This window comes from Quercus lobata, chromosome 3 (genome assembly GCF_001633185.2).
Source record: "Quercus lobata isolate SW786 chromosome 3, ValleyOak3.0 Primary Assembly, whole genome shotgun sequence".
NCBI classification, from domain to species: Eukaryota; Viridiplantae; Streptophyta; class Magnoliopsida; order Fagales; family Fagaceae; genus Quercus; species Quercus lobata.
The window spans coordinates 71,284,751-71,302,730 of NC_044906.1; the positions used below are offsets into that span (position 1 = coordinate 71,284,751).

Sequence of the window (17,980 nt, forward strand, 5' to 3'; positions counted from 1 at the left end):
ACAACAACTAATGTTGTCCCTAGTGCAGTTTAGCAGTGGCAGCTCCAGGATTTTTTTCTAGGAGGGTCAATAGTGTAGTAATTTTTGTGTGCTAAAAGTTGTGTAATTTTTTGCTAATGAAGAAGAAAAGTGCAGGAAAAACAATTTCATTCCATGGCCAACGGCAAAGTAAGCCAGAGTTTCATATTTCTTTGGATTATTGGAAATAAACATGTTCAAATCAATACATGAAGGACACATTTTCTTTATATCTTAGGATGAGCTGCCTAAAAAAAACAAGATGGAACAAGTAAGAATATGCTTTCAGACACTACTTGTACATTCAACATGCAATGCATTGATTTGGAAGAGTCCGGTTGCTGCACCTTCATTTTTCTCCATCTTTATGTTGAAGTCAAGAACTGCTTGAACCATGTAACAGAGTCCTTTGGATATCTCTTGAGCTTGTCTTTATAATCAACAAAATAGAGACCAAATCTTGAAGTATATCCAGCTGCCCACTCCCAGTTATCCATTAAAGACCATGCAAAATACCCTCTCACATTGCAACCATCATTCCTGCAAGTATCAACAAAGTAATCATTATAGATCTTATCAACAATGAATAGTGAATATGTGCCTGCTTGATAGAAAACACTATTACATACATGATTGCAGCTAGCAAGTTGGTTAGATGGTCATTGTGATATTTGATCCTTTTCTCATCCTTTAGAGCATCTTTAATGGAGATAAGTGAGTTGTTTGGATCATCCATCCCTATACAACCATGATAAACAAGATTTAGATTGAGATTTTAATCATATCTGTAGCACATTGATGCAGATAAATATGTTCAAACTACAGATGCTGATAATTCAATCGCATTTTAGAATAGAGCAATGCTAGAAACACAAAAAGGTTCACAAAATTTTTTTTCCACAAATTACAAAGGCTACAAGTTGTGATTGGTGCAACATCACTTACACATGATCTCACCACTAACACTCCTTTTTAATGCACACCAATCACAACATGCCATCTTAACTGACGATAAATTTTTATTTCATGAGATTCATTGTTTAAGATATCCATTGAAATGTGTTCATTTATGAAATAAATCATAAGTACTTGTATACAAATCAGCAAGGTTAAATGGAATAACTATTGAAAAAATTGAACAAGAATCCAAACAATTATTTTATTTTTAATCCATTATCAAAATAGTGTGCTGAGTTATTTGCTTTTGAAAACACAGAATTTGCCTCAAATGCTGTTTAAGATGTGACAACTTAGTTTACGGGGTATGAAAACTTCGAGTCTTTTAGAGGATTACCATTTTCAGTGATAATAACCAGAGGGTTCCCATACTTTTGCTTGATGTAGTTCATTAACTTTCTGATCCCTTCAGGTACTATGTACAACCAAATAGAACTTGCCTGCAATTTGTTATGGGATAACAATATATATTCAGGTAGACAAATTATACCATAATCACAATGCTTGCATGACCTACAGAGGCATTATATTTTTCCACTCTCTCACCAAAATCTAGCCAGTCCAAGAAAAAAAAAGGTCAATGTAAGCTAGATTGGTGTTGTTTGGCCCTCTATCATGTCATGCCACCTTCTTTCTTAGAATATAGAAAATGTTAAACCTATAATCAATTTTGGTACAAAAAACTTATAAATTGACGTGACAATAATGAAATTAGTGCCACTTCAACAACAAAATAAATAAATTTCATAAGTACTTTTTTGTGATTGGTGACACATCACTACATAAGTTTGTACGATTTAGAATTTAATCATATTGTAATATCATTAATATCACACTTATATATAAACTTATATGTTGCTTTAGATACACTTACCCTATCTCCAATAGCTTTCCCATCTTTGAATGCTGAAAACAAAGACAAAAACCAATATGACAAAAGTAGAATACGGAGTTAAAACAAATAGATCATTATCTCTAACTAGGTAAGTTTTCCAAACAATATTACTAAAGTTTATGCAATTTTAGAAAGGATCACCATTAACTTACGTAGGGTAATTGCACCAGAGTCTGCAATGGAGTCGTTTAGTATTTTAACGAGTGAATCACTTGAATTCTTTCTTGCATAAAATGTTGTATAGTAATTAATGCCAACAAAATCCAAAGAACCCTTGAGAAGAGTTGCCTCGGATTTAGAAAATTCTGGCAACCGGTTTCCTACCCTACCTCTCATCGAGCTAGGATAATCCCCTAAGATCAAAGGCTCAATAAACCTGCAAATATAATATAACAATTCCACTAAGTAACAACATAATTTAAAATCTAGGAAAACCATAAAAGGCTTACAAATTAATGCTACAATTGATGTGATTGACGCTACATCAACAACATAATAAATAATTTTCTGAATTACTTTTATTTATTTATTAACACTTGTTTGCAATATTTATGTAATATAAATTATAGTGATAATACCATCACTCTAAAATACATCAAAACATAATTGTTGGTGATAACAGAAGCTATTTATAAGTAGTAAACAATCAATGATTATGCCAATATAATAGTTAAAAAAAAAAAAAAAAACCCCTATTTTTCTCTTCCTAAGCACTCTTTGAACCAAAATGTGTAGCTAAATAAAAGTTAAAAGTTACCAGCCGAGCTGAAAATCTTGGGCTCTTTGAGCAGCTTCAATGTCGTCTATGGAGTTTGTTGCTGGTTCAAACCACATAACATCAAAAGCTATTCCAAGTGATCCACGCTGTTTTTGCTGCACAATGGAAAAAGAAGAATCAATCAGTGTTGTTTATATCTAGTTAATCATGAATGTTGCCAAGCAATGTATAAGTGCATGCACAAACATATAAAAGCATGATTATATATGTTAGTGTACACCAAGTACCAATGAGTGTTTCATGTAATGTTTCATCCTTGTTATGTTGATTTGAAATAGTATTGGTCATCATACCTTGTACTTTTTCCTATATATATCTGCCACAGTAGCATGAGAAAGGAGAACATTGTGGGCAACAATGTAAGGCTCAGTGGCAGAGTTTCCTGCCCTACAAAATATGTGAAGTAAGATAGAGCATCGCCCTGGTGCCTGGAGGCCGACGTCATAGCCTTGGACAGTAAATGTATGAGGCTCATTGAATGTGATCCAGTGCTTCACCCTGTCACCAAATTTCTGAAAGCATGTCTCGACATACGTTGCAAAGTCCTTTCTGTAACCAACTATGATTAGTTACTTGAACTGCCAGTATATAAACTATTCAAATTTACACAAAAAAAAAAAAAAAAAGGAGAGAAAAGTACAAAAGTAGGATCAATTACATGATTTGTGGGTTCAACCATCCCTGGTATTTTTCTTCTAGTGCTTGAGGAAGATCCCAATGGTAGAGGGTCACATATGGTTCAATTCCTGCACATGTTGTCTTATATTGCATAAGCATAGCTCCATAGGAATGTATACTGGATATGTGCCTAACATTAATGCATTAATTTTAATGTTTTTGATCTTGCATTAAAGTTGCTATCAACAAGTTTATCAAAAAAAAAAAATTGGTATCAACAATCTAATGGTTACAGACTTTAAATTCGTTTCAGGTTTCAAAATAAGGTCTTCACCCTTAGAAAGAGGGGTTTCAATTTGACTTGATAGTGTAGATCAATGCTAGCCTAATTTATAGATATGTAAGCTTACCTTTGGCTAGTAAAGCATTGATGAGGTTGTTATAGTGATCAACTCCTTTTTGGTTGATTTCACCACTTCCATCTGATTGAAAGGGACTCACAATAAGAACTTTCATTTTTAATTCTACTCTTAAATAAGGTTGTAGAGAAAACTATTGTGAAACATAAATAAGATCTTGAATGGCTATATTATAAAAAATAAATACACAGTTGTTTTGAAATTTCCCAACATTGGGTCAAGTTACACAATGCTTTGGAAGTAATAAAATAATCCACATGAGACTAAGCACCTAAGGTTAACTTCTATCTTTTGATATGAGTGCAGGCAGGACATTCTACCATATTAAAGAAGGACAAAGCATAAAACAGTTAATTTCTTTCATAAAAAAACTGTTTAAAGCATGGTGTGATATATGACACTTGTAGCCTGCTTTTCATGTAAGCTAATTTATTTTTGAACCATCCCCAATCCAAAAATTACTTTTATTTAAGCACTGTAACTGTTAATTGAAGGCTTTATTTGCTTGATGAATTAGTTCTAGATGAGCACTGATGCTAATTCCAAAGAAGACTTACTAGGAAAAATCCGAGACCAAGCAATTGAAAACCTATAGGCATCCATTCCCATGTCCTTTATAAGTTGTATATCTTCCTGTTTGCAAAAAACAAAAAATTTACAAATGTGTACATTTTATCAAGAAGAAACAAGTAAAAAAAAAAAAAAATCGTTTCTAAACCGGGTTTGGCTGCGTTTTAAGCAACTTATTAAAAAAAAAATGTACTTGAAATATGCCTCAGAAGCATTCATATGGCTAATTGAAAAATTAAGCAAGCATGCACACACTTCTTTCAAGTCTAGTTTCTGACCATTTGCACATTCAAGGTTGTCCTAGACTGAGTGAGACATATGATGTGCCAATATATTTGAGTTCAAATCAGAACATTCTTATGATATAAGCAGAGGATATATATCATCCTAGGTCATAAATCAGTCTTATATCCTCTAGTGACTAATCCCTCATTGAATGTGCATGACCATGTATGAGCATGATTGGCTATCATGGGATGAATCCTAACAAACCAGTATTATTTCACCTAGTAAAAGAACCAAAAATGGATCGAGTAGATTTACATTATAACGGTGATAATCATCCACAGCGATGTCGGCATTACTGAAATCAGCTACTTTACCTGTAACAAAATACAAAGGTAAACAATACTCAGAGCCTTGAAAAATTCAAATTCTTTCACAGTTGTTAGGTACACAGTAGAACTTTATGGACTTTCTGCTAAATTCTAAATGGTATCAAAAACATAGCTAACCACTCCAATTGGTCATATACTTAGAAAACTTTATGACATATTTGAAATGGGCTAATACGACTTAAGTATCATAATGATTACAAAGTAAGAGCTAGCAAATTGCAATAGACAAGAGGCTAAGAAGCACGAACACTTCAAATCCCTTGGCGTGTCCATGTTAGACACGTTAGTGATACTTCTGCATGCATGTCCTTATTATGTTGGGAAAATGAACATAAAATATGTCTCTAAATAAATAAAATCTACCTAAAGATATATATTAACTAATTAATTAATGTCGCATACCCACCATGCCATGTTCTAATTTTCAAGAATTGCCATGTCGTTGTGTTTTGTGACAGTGTTTGTGTCCATACTACTTAGGAAAACTACCTTGTCAATTTTGTCTAATGTTTTTTTAATAATAACAACTAGGGGATGGAGATTCAAACACAAGTTCTTTTAGGAGAATTAGATAGTGCTACTAAGCTATAAGAATCTTGGTACTTGTGTCAGACTTTTACACTTATGTTTGGTTCAAAGGAAGAGAGGTGGAAGGGAAAGGGAGTGTGGGAAAAGCGAGGGAAAAGAAACTTTTCCCTTGTTTGGATGGGTGGAATTAAAGAGGAGAGAAAGGAAATGGAAGGATTTTGTTTCCCTCCATACCCACTATTAACTTTCCTTCCAAATAGGAAGAAATGGAGAGTGAATGAAATAGAAAGTTTAAATTTTGATTTTTAATTATAAAAGTGAAATCATGAAAGATAGAATTTTTCACTTCTGTTCCATTTCCTCTTCTCCCCTCTCTTATTTTCTTTTTCCTTTTTTTCCCCTCAATTTTGCCAAACATAGTGTAAGATTTTAGATTTTGAGTGCGACAAAAATTAAATTGAAGAAATAGGTAACATGTTGAATATGGTAACACACTTACACATAATGGTGGACATGATTATAGTAATTTATCATAAGACGAAAGTCAAAGAGAGATAAAATAATAATTTTTTTGTTCATTATTAATATGTGCAATAATATTATGGAAAATTCTTAATTTATATTGTACTAAACAAATGTATACAATATTGTACACATTTATTTTGTGTAAATTTTACATTGCTAATACAATGTAAAATAAGAATTTTCTTAATATTGTTTTTGTTGGGATTATATTTTTCAAAAATTAAGAATTTTAATAATGTTATATTATATTTACTTTGTGCCCAAAAAAAAAAAAAAAATATATATATATATATATATATTTACCAAAAGTATGTGAAAAAGTGTCCCAAACCGTGGGTCCCCTCCCGTCCTCTTTCACGGCTCCTTCAAACTGCATAGATCAGACGGCAATTCTTAGTAAACAGCATAAATATGGATTATACGATCACATCATATCACTTGCACTTCTTGGTTTTTGGCTTAGGCGAGCAAACCAATGAGGAAAAAGACAATCCAGCAATAATAATGCTATTTTTAATTTAAGCTGAAAGTTCTAACATGACATTAACACTAATGAGAAAAATAAAAAGGGAATCTTATTAATATTCTAAATGCAATAATTTTCTACTTTTTCTTTCTTGACTTTGCCAAACAGATGTTGTGCTAGTTTCCACCAAGTCAAAACTACAATGATGAGTGTAAAATTAGTAAGTTTAAAAACACAAAATATTTTACCTTTTTTTCTAATAAGAGGTGATATGTTGTGATTGTTACTAAAGTGATAATAAAAGCTGTGTTAGTGGTCTCATGTAAAAGTAATATTGCTCCAACTGAAAATTGTCAAGTTAATAATTGTAAATTTTTTTTTCTTTAGCTCTAAAACATTTACATTAGTCCTTACAAAATAGAATAAACCCCACATTTTAACCAACTCCCAAAATCTCCAGCACCAGTCAATGTATTGTTATGGAAAAATACAGTTGTGTTATAGTAAATGTGTAAATTTACATAATTACTATAGCTTTGCAAATGAATATTATAATAATTCTTTGTTCTTGTTTTAGTTTGATCATGAAAGAGGAAGAAAGAAAAATGATTTGGGATAATAATAAAAAAATTGCCTATCATGCTATGGCATTGGTAGCTTGCCCAAGGGGACTGCTTGGGCTTTGGCTGCCAAGGCCATGGCATGCCCGTGTGCATGCTCCCAAGGCCATGGCAACTCCCATGGGTAAGCAGCCAAGGTCAAGCCACGGTGGGCGTGGCCTTGAAAAGGTGGCCCCAAGAAAGGAAATAGTATTTTAATGAAATGAAATGTAAAATAGATAAATTGATGTTGAGTGTTTTGAAAAATAAGTATATATAAAATAAAAGAAAGTAAGTTCTTATACTAAAATAGATGTAAATTTTTACATGAACTAATGCAAATACTATAAAAAATAAAAATACAAGATAATCACTTGCCAAATTAGTCATTGTGAAAAACTTTGTGAGTCTAACATTACTAAGGATAAAAAGGAAAGAGAAAAAATAATTAAAAAAGAAAAGAAAAGATAGGTTCAAGTTACACCTGATGTAACTCTTGTAAAGTTACACATTTTTTAAACCATAAATTTTCTTTTGGAGAGTTATTACTTTCCACCTTATTACCTTATTAATACTAGCATTTATTTTCTCTCTCTCCTTATTTATTGTGCGCCTCTATTTCAATCCGCAATCTATACTCATCTACTAAAGAGCACCCCAACGTAGCTTAAATAAGGGAGGTAGAGTTCCAAGACATCTGAGATGATAACTCGTGTTACTATGGCACTATCAAACAAATTGTGGTGAAGCAAATTAGATAGCCATGACAAATTCCTAGCTTAAGAAATTAGTGAGCATAGATTAAAATTAACAAATCACTTGACCCTTGTGCGTTGTGCCTTGCTTTAGTAGCAAAAGGGAAGAAATAAAAGACATACCTCTTAAGTTTCAACTATTCATAAAGCATTCACACCATCAGACTCCCACTCCAACTCCAAACGGACCAAACCCCTTTTACACCATCAAGAAGTAAACTTAACCCACTGAAAATGTTATTAATCGAGTTGTATTTGAGAAACTGAATATAATTTTAGGCATGTGCGTCCATTAGAGGAGTTCATGGAGAGAGAGAGAGAGAGAGAGAGAGGTGGGGGTTGACATAGTTTAATGACTCTTTGTTTATATTTAGAAAAGAATTATGACTTAATGATATTAGATTTGATATATGACTAGTGTCTTTTTAACCATTAGATCTAATGGAAATCAATAGTTTAAAAAATGTGTAATTTTTGTGAAGTTACATTAAGAATAACTTGAATCCATTTCATTAAAAAATGTATTGAGTTGACTAACTCACTCACCTTAGGATCTATTTAAAAATATGAAAGTAGTTATTATTATTATTATTAATGTTGTAAAGGTCAGTCGTTATGTTTCGTGAGGTTATATAGTCCCATGCAAATCATGAAGGACTAAGAAATAAGAATGTTTGTGAATTTATAAAAGATTAGCTTGGGGGGGGGGGGGGGGGGGGGGGGTGGGTGGGGAACTACTGATACTAGTTTCTATATAATTTTGAGGAACAAATAGATTTTATTGGAATTTCCTCAAATGATTGTAAATGCAAGTCATTAGCTCACTCATCAGTCGCCACATCTAAAGCTTAAAAGTCAAAAAAGTCTATTTTTAGTTATTTCCCTTATATTTTCCGGCCCCCAAAAATAGACACAGAATAATTGGTTCCCCTATATTCTCGAATCTTAAGGAGTTTGTCGCCTATCCCCGCCACTTCATAAGCAAAATAAGTTGGAATGACAAATACGCTCTCAGAGAGAGACAAAATAATATTAACCCAACAAAAGAATATAAATATATATATATATATATATTTTTTTTTTAGAAAGAAAAAGAAAAAAGAAGAACTAAGCACTGTTCATCTACCCAGTTCTTTTCAGATACTCATGAAGAAAGAGTGAGATAAGTTAAGAATCAAATATTTTTATTTCAATTTCTGTTTATTAAATTTCACTGTTTTTATCTTTCTTTTCTTATTGTGGTTGAGTGGCTGTAGTGCACTTTCTCATAATGGAAGACAGCTTTAAGAAAACAATAAATCTATTTTCGTTCACATATATTGGGGTGGCTTATTGTGGATTGGTGCACAATAACAGTGTTAGTAACAGGTTTATTATGGAAAATTATTGTTCCAACAACAACTTTCTAACCTTAATAAATTATGAAATTTTTTGGTGTTTCTGCACATTTTAAGAAATTCACCAAAATATTCATATTCACAAGCAAACACCAAACAGGACACAAAAGAAGCTGTTTTGATGTCCACCAAAGGAAACAAAATTGTGTGAGTTTTGTTTGACTCTTCTCCTAGAGAAAAAGCTTGCATAGAGGGGCCCAAAAAACATATCACAGACATAACTGATAAAATATCATTGATATCAATAATAAATAAATAGAAGGTCTTGGTTAATGGGGTCATGACCAACCTGGAAAGCAGAAGAGGCAGTCCCAAAAACGAAACCCTTTGGAAAGCTTCCTCTGGTAATATTCTCTGACAAACATATGTGGATTCTACAAACCATCACGAGTGTAACCAAAGCAATGCCTATTCTTCTCAGCCTCATAGTTTGTTCAATGAATTCTTGTTAGATATGAGAGAGAAAGGAAGATAATTTTCTGTACTGAGGACTAAGACTTGTTTGGATTCACAGAAAGAAAAGAAAGAGAGACAGAGAGATATATGGAAGAAGAAAGAGATGAAAGTATTGCAACTGTATTAAGACTAAGACTTGGTTGGATTGTATTTAAAGGAGATAGATAGAGAGGGATTGGAAGAGACTAAAACAGTGAGAGAAGGGAATGTTTTAGATTATACGGCATTGAGTAAAAGCTGAAAAAATGATGGTGTTAAGTGGTGCATCATGTGGCTACACAAATAGTGGGGTGGCTTTGGTTTTTTTAGGTCCTGAGTTCACACGTTTTTGCACCATAACCAAACATCCATGGGATTGCTTTTCGATATCCTTTTGCTTTGCTTTAATCTATGTTCTGATCACTGATGTCATTGGTGCGTTATTAATATTATCATGTTTCTTTTTGTTTTAATGTATCGTATTCATGTTGGCCGACCATAATAGCCGCAAAGAATTCTCATCATTAAGTTAATTATGGTCCTGTTTCACATTTTTTTTAAGGTACAACTTTATAAATTGACCAAAATAAATCTCATTCAATTCAAATAACGCATACTAAGTCTGATTTTACTTTCTCAAAAAAATAAATAAATAAAAAAGTCTGATTTTACATTCCACTCAACAATTTTGGAGTGTGCATTGTATATTCCTCTAACAGTGGCCTTTGCTCACTGTTTACTTCCTGAAACTTTGCGTCTAAAGTAAATTCTCAATTAACAATTAATAATTATCTAATACATGTGATATATATTCTCGAGTAATTTTTAGATACCTTGGAAGCATAGTGAATAATGCGTTCTCATCTCACATTTATGGTGAGATTCACTTATTAAATTCATAATAAGTCCATCATAAATGCGAAAAGAGAGAGCATCATTTTACTATACTTCGAGAGTATTTAAGTATTTTCTTATATTCTTCTTCTCATAATCCTTGAGTCTTGCAATCGCATAAATCACATACCATATAATTCATGAATAATGGGGCTTGTCATTCTGTCAATATCCTCTAACCAAAAAAAAGGAATGAGACTGTGTTTGTATAATTGTATTGCGTGCAGCCGGATTCTCTGTTTTTATATAAATAGCCCACGCATTTCCCTTTCTTGTTAGGTGAGTATATGACCAATCTTAGTCACGGTGACTGTGTTTGTATAATTGTATTGCATGCAGCTGGATCTCTATTTTTATATAAATAGCCCATGCATTTCCTTTTCTTGTTAGGTGAGTATATAACCAATCTTAGTCACAGTGACTGTGTTTGTATAATTGTATTGCATGCAGCTGAATTCTCTAGGAAATGCATGGGCTATATATAGCCCATGCATTTCCTTTTCTTTTTAGGTGAGTATAACCAATCTTAGTCACACACTACAGTTTGATTAAGCTCATATATATGTGCAGAGGCGTATGAAAATAGATTATTTCTAGTTTTGGATTTCTTGTAATGATCTACAATTCTAATATACGGAAACAAATGTCATTATTACTTAGATTTGTATAGGAAATGAATGAATTGAGTGAAAATGATATTGGCGTATAATTCATGAATGATGCTTATTCCTTATCTATCAGTCTAATCTAATCACTTTTGAACCAACATACTCTGCGTGATTCTTTTGAGAGCTAGGTGTTCAGTTACGAAGCCTTTTCCGAGATAGCTAGGCTATTGTTTCTATAAAAGTGAGCAACCTCATGTGCCTTTCTTGTGCTTATCCAAGACATAAAAAGACACCGTTGGCAATTCCCTTTTCTTTTCTATTTTTGTTTGTACATGTGTGCTTTTGTGAATAAGTTAGAAACGGGTTTTGTTCTGCCGACTGCTTTTTGATGAAATGCTACTTAGTTCACTCAACTCATCGGTGGACACTACACCATTCCAATGCTTTGAGGTGTGTGAAAGCATCTCGTGAGATTTGATTTGATGGTCATATTTGATAGGCTACAAATGTGGAGATTCATATGAAAGAACGTTATTGGGTGAGTTTATTTTTATCTATAATAAAAAAATTATACAAATTTTTGAATTTTTTTTATTTTATTTGCACAATAGCATAAGTTATTATCAAAATATAGCTAAACCTACATAGATTCCAACACAATCATTTCAGATAAGGGATAACAATTTTGCCCTTTTGATTGATGGCATAATTATTTGTTTTTGATTTTTTTGGAAATTTTGCAAGTATAGAGGATATAAGAAGAAAACGTAATTTATTGGTGAATTTGTCATAATTCACATCTAATAAAATAATATTGAGTGAAATTCTATAACTAGATTTGTAGTCAAACTTTCTCCTTGTTAAATTTTCTAAATTCTCTTAATAAGTTTACTTAAAAAAAAAAAAAAAAGAGCTTTGTTTTTAGTTATCCCCACATCTAAATTAAATATTACTTTAAATAAAAAAATTAATCATATATGATTTATTAAATTTGAGAAATAATTAAAGAAATTTATAAGAACAAATAAGTTTTTGTCCCTATCAACTGAAACTTAGATGCACGTTGCGTGTTTTGTTAAAACACTTATTGTTATTTTATCTAAAATGCGTATTGCATATTTTTTAAAAATACTTATTGTCACTTTATCTAGTATAGTAATTAATAAGAACAAATAAGTTGTTGTTTCTATCAACTAAAACTTAGATGCTACATGTTTTGTTAAAATATTTATTGTTATTTTATCTAAAGAAATTGATAAAGATAAAATAAGTTGTTGTCTCTATCTAAATTTTTTTTTATCCAAAATATTCCTATAATTTGGTGAAGCCAACCACGGCGTCTAAGCCATTTTTTTAATTATACTAGTATTATTATCGTGCAATGCATGACTTGATGAAGATTCATATATAAACTAGTTTTTTTATTATAAAAAAACAATTAAAACTAAATTATTAAATAAATAGTAATAATAAATTATAAAATAAGTAAATTATTTAATAAAAAATTACTTTAAGTTCTAATTTTTAGAGTATAGACTTTATACTTTGAAGTGTTTATCTATTTATATATTTTAAAATTATCTTTGTACTTTGTGTTAATTTCTTAATATGAGATGCGATATGAGCTTGATCATTTCTATCTGGGTTATGTTTAATCTATATCCTAGTCAGCACAAACAATAATAAATAAAATAGTTCCTCAATACTGATTTTTTCCTCATGATAGTCTAATAAAAAAATCAGCACACTTAACAAAAACATACACAAAAGAGTTCAAGAATAAATACAATAACCAAATAGGCAAACACTCACAAATTAAATACAATAACCAAAACCCAAAATCAAAACATGCACAAAAGAGTTCAAGAATTGAGAATTAAAAACTTACATACGAGAACCAAAAACTTAAATGGGTGTCCATTGTTTTGCTTATTTATAGTAAACTTCCTTTGGCATAATATCCTACGCGCAAATTAAAAAGCAAAGAAAAATAAGTAAGATGAATTTATTATATTATAACATAAGAGTAAGTTGCATCTTGGGGAAAAAATGTGAAAAAAAAAAATAACATGGTGGGGTGTATTGTGTGGGATTTAATTATAGGGATGACTTTATTGGTTAAGAGACATTATGTCAAAAATTCATGGCTTAATATATGTGTGTGTGTGTGTGTGTGTGTTTTATCTAAATTAATTTATTGTTAAATCTTATCCCTTAGTCAAGAGTCTTGTAACTTAATATCCTAATAATATATTAATTTAATAAGATGCAACTTGAGGGAAAAAAAAAAAAGTGAGTTGTGTGGGATTTTAGTTTAGAAATATTTGAAGATAGATTTTTAGTTTTATTTAAGGCAAAAATGCAAAACTCACTCTTTAAGTTTCACATGAACTCATTTCAGTCATTTAACTTTACTTTTATTCAATTGAGTTCTTTAAATTTCAAATATGTTTAATAAGGCTTCTATCCAATTCTAATAAGTGCTTGCCGTTAAAGTGCCTAATTTTGTTTGTTTTCATTTTATTTTATTTTTTCAAATCTTTAAAAAAAAAAAAAAAAAAAAAAAAACCATATATAGTTTCTCGCATATATCTGCATAGTGAAGGAACATGATCGGTATCCCGAACCAAGAAATGCCATTCTTCTTTACCTTCACCAACCATTCTCTTCTATCTCCACCTCTTCCTCAACCCCACTTCATACTCAAACTTTAGTCCTCAACCCCTTCACTGCCCCCACAAACTAGACCAAGGAGTTGGCAACTAACGCTTTGAATTCCTCATACTCATAAGCCTCCTCCCTCCCTCACTCTCTTTTCTTTTGATTTTTGCAACTGGAATTTGATCAATTTGGTGGTTTTTGTTGTTGTTGAAGTTTTGACTGATGAACATATTTTAGATTAGCATGTTGTTGTATGTGTTTTTCTTATTTTGAAGTTTCAATCATTGGAATAAGCTTGTTATTCCAATGGTCAGTCAATGAATGTAATATTTTATTATTTCTCCCATGGAGGAATGATTTTGTATTGATATTTTTTTAAAGATGCTACCAAAGGCTATTGGATCTATGTGAATCTAAAATGTGCTTTGATTCAAAGCCAGAGTAATTATATATTTTTGTCATTGGGAAATCATTGATTGAAAGTTGCAGATGTTGAGTAAAATAGATTCTTTGAATTCATGCCATGAGAGGTTTGTGGAGGTAGTGAGGGAGTTGATGAATAGAGTTTGGGTTTGAATTGGGGCTGCCGAAGATCAACCAAATATTTTCTTCTTCTTCTTCTTCTTCTTTTTTTAAAAAAATAGTTTTGATTATTTTTATTTGGTTTTTGAAATTTCAAAATTAGACACTTAACAGTACGTAAGTAGTTAACTGAAGTAGATGGGAAGCCTTAATTGTACAAATTTGAAACTTAGAGGATTCAATTGAAAGAAAGTCAAGTTAGATAACTGAAATGAATTCAAGTGAAACTTAAAGGGTGGGTTTTAAAATTTTGCCTTTATTTAAATTAAACAGTTGTTAAATGTTATTTCTTAATTTGAGGAAATATATTATAACAAATGAAATAAAATTAATTGTTTTTAAAATGTTTATAATAGACTTTTAGTTGGAGTAGAAGTCAAAATGTTGTTGCTGTTGTTGTTGTTGTTTTTTTTTTTTTTTTTTTTTTTGAGAAAGAAAACATGAGTTGTTGTCTGGGATTTAAGTTTAATTCTTTTTTTTTTATAATAGATTTTTAGTTTGAGTAGAATTTAAATTTGTTGAAATTTAAATGTATAAAATTAGTTTTTCTTAAAATATTGATAATATATAGACTTTTAGTTGAAGTAAAAGTCAAAACGTGAAGTTTTTTTTTTGTTGAGAAAGAAAACGTGGTTTGTTGTTTGGGATTTAAGTTTAAAATTTTTTACAATGGACTTTTAGTTTGAATAGAATTTAAATTTATTGAAATTTAAATGATAAAGTTTTATCTAAATTAAACAGTTGTTAAATATTATCCCTTAATTTGTGGAGATATATCATAACAAATAATATAAAATTAATTTACTAATTAGTGGAATTAGCCATTTGGCGCAACCACGGCTTCTAAACCCAACTTTTATTATATAGTATATAATATAGTATATATGATATATATATATATACCTAACACCTTAGTATTGCATGTGACAATGATATTTTTGCCGCCATAAATAGTTTTCTTAATCCTTTGATCCGTTAGGAGGAAAATGGAAATGCCTCACTTGTGGTTCGTCGGGACAAATTTCCCACTCCTTTATGCCTCAACGGTATAGGCGCTGCCCTCTCCTCAAACTACCACCTACTTCTTGTCGGGCGTTACATGCGTAAGCTCAAACGCATGGTTGGCATGTAATCCCAATGGGGACTTTCGAGGGAGCCCAACGGATGGATGCATGCCAATCCGATGGACGGCCACACATGAGCCTGATGGATGGATGGATGTGCATGGACCTGACGGTTGGACATGTTGGGCCCCACAAACCTTTTTTGCATGTTCTCCCCTCATGTATCCTTATATGGAAATAACTTACACACCACGCCCAAAGTCCCTACAATACATTCATGTCTTCTCCATATGGAAAGATGAACCTTGAAATCTCGAGACTTTAACTCCAAACCTTCTCTACAAGGAAAGCTCCTACATTGAAGGGATCTCAGCTAGCCCTACATCACTATATAAACACCAGACCTCCTCTTCACTAAGGTACTTGAAAATCCCAAGCTCTCACACTACTGAGCTCTTGGAGATTCTTTTATCACTGACTTAATCTTTGGAGAGTCTTTGGCCGACACCCCACCGGTGCTTTCTGTAGGTTCTTTGTTTCTTTTTGTTCTTCAGGCACTTCAATTGGCGAGTGTGTGGACAATCAATTCACTGAAAATTTTTATGAATCATCAGCATGCATTATGATTTTTTTTTTTTTTTTTAAAACCTCTAAACAATTACCAAAAAAAGTTTATAGAGTTGTGTATTAAACACTGCTTAAAAAGAAAACTGTTAACAGAGGTTGAAAAGAAAAAAATTATATGCAACCGTGTAGTAATAATCAGTTAGTAAAACGTCAATTGTAAAAGTTAATAAATTAATAATAAAAGAAATTGAATTAGTTGGAGAATTCAAATTATAATCGAGTAAGGGTTTTTATTCAACTTAAAAATGATAGGAGAATGAGACACTAAAAATAATAGGGACTTGGCTTGTGTTCAGTGGCTAGTTTCACTGGACACACTAGAATACAAACACGTGTCTAAGACTAAATATGTGTCTCTATCATAACATATCTAGTGGAACTGACCACGGGACACAAGTGTAACCCAATAAATAGTGTATTAATTAAGTTATTCAACAACCTCCCAATATTAATAACTGCTTTTAATGCCTTTACTATTATTATTATTATTATCTATACTACTCTCTCCGTTCCACTTTGTTTGTCCTCTATTCCATTTTGGGATGTCCCAAAATATTGTCCTGTTTCTAAAAATAAAAGTCATTAATTTACTAATGTTCCTATTATACCCCTATTTTATTAATAATTCAATATTTTGATAAATTTATTTAAGGGTAGTTTTGGAAACTTACACATTTTTAAAAGGTAAGCAAGACAATAAATGATGTTCCCTTAAAAAATTTGACTTTTCAAACAGGACAAATAAAGTGGGACGGAGGGAGTATTATTTAAGGGGTTTTCCCTGTTTAGATTTCTCATTTTTTTGGTTCAAAATGCCCCTACACCCCTATGTTTAAGTAGAGACAAAACTAAAGGACAATTTGATAAAAATACAACTCTAACTCCCACTAAAACATTGCCTAAAAAATAGGGTTACTCTCGTGTTGATTTTCAAATTGTTTTATCCACTTATAAATTAGATTCTCAAAATAAAAATTATATATATATAAAATAAAAACACAAATTTTTGTTTTGCTAGACCACTAAAATATGAGGCTAGTTATATATTAAAAGGATTCAGAAAGTTAGTTATATCTTCAGAAAATGTCAAAAATACCCCTAAGCTAATTAGATAATCTTTATTCTTAAAAAGTAAAAAATAGGGTTAAAATTGTAATTCAACAAAATTTAAAAAAAAAAAAGAAAAAAAAAACTACTAGAGAAACTTTTTTCCTAAAAATTAACACGCTCTCTATTTAAATATATCTCACGTATGTTTGAAAATTTTTTCCTAAAAACTAGCACACACTAAACCCAGCAATTTATTTTATTTCAAATTCTAAATTTTAGTTTCTTAAAAATCTCTTTCTTTGTAATCTCATTAACAATACATAAATTTAAATTAAAAATTACATTAAACTCAAAATAATAAAAAAAGAACCTCGTCGCACATGTAACGAGGCTAGTTATTATTATTATTTTAAGAATATCGTGATGCACTTATAAAATTTATGATCAAAACTTTGTGATTTTTTTTTTGCGGTTTTATGAAAACATATCGCAAACCGCAACACACTTGTACGGTTTTTGCATCTCCATTGCCACCAGTTGTGCAATGACCCCATTTTTCGATCAGTTTAAATTATGATGGAGTGATTTTTTGTACAACCTGTCTACTTATCATAATCTCGGAAAATTTTGGTGCCACTACTTTGTGCACAACTTTGTGCACAACTCACCTACGTGGCGAGTTATTGTTGGTGGAGGGGTGACCCACCATCACCCCTCTACCAACCACAACTCGCCACGTGGACGAGTTGTGCACAAAGTAGTGGCACTAGAATCACTCCATAATCTCTCCCGACCTTCATAGAATTTGGGGATTTGTGCACTGATACAATCCACTAAAGCATAATATATACCATGCAAGAAAGATACGTATAACTTCATTAAAAGTGAACTTTTTAACAAGGCAAGTCATCCACAAT

The 17,980-nt window shown here is 31.4% G+C and overlaps 1 protein-coding gene across 1 annotated transcript; it reads right to left on the minus strand.

Annotated features, from left to right (window-relative positions):
- Positions 1–163: 163 nt before the first annotated feature.
- Positions 164–9,807, minus strand: LOC115978890 (beta-glucosidase 40-like). The gene is made up of 13 exons (XM_031100780.1): positions 9,432–9,807; positions 6,229–6,295; positions 4,799–4,857; positions 4,243–4,318; positions 3,677–3,748; positions 3,307–3,394; positions 2,942–3,197; positions 2,628–2,743; positions 2,023–2,246; positions 1,850–1,881; positions 1,313–1,415; positions 648–756; positions 164–558 (listed from the first exon to the last, which is right to left on the minus strand). Exons 1-13 carry the CDS (start codon positions 9,567–9,569, stop codon positions 384–386), a joined length of 1,515 nt encoding a protein of 504 aa, XP_030956640.1. The 5' UTR covers positions 9,570–9,807; the 3' UTR covers positions 164–383.
- Positions 9,808–17,980: the final 8,173 nt, after the last annotated feature.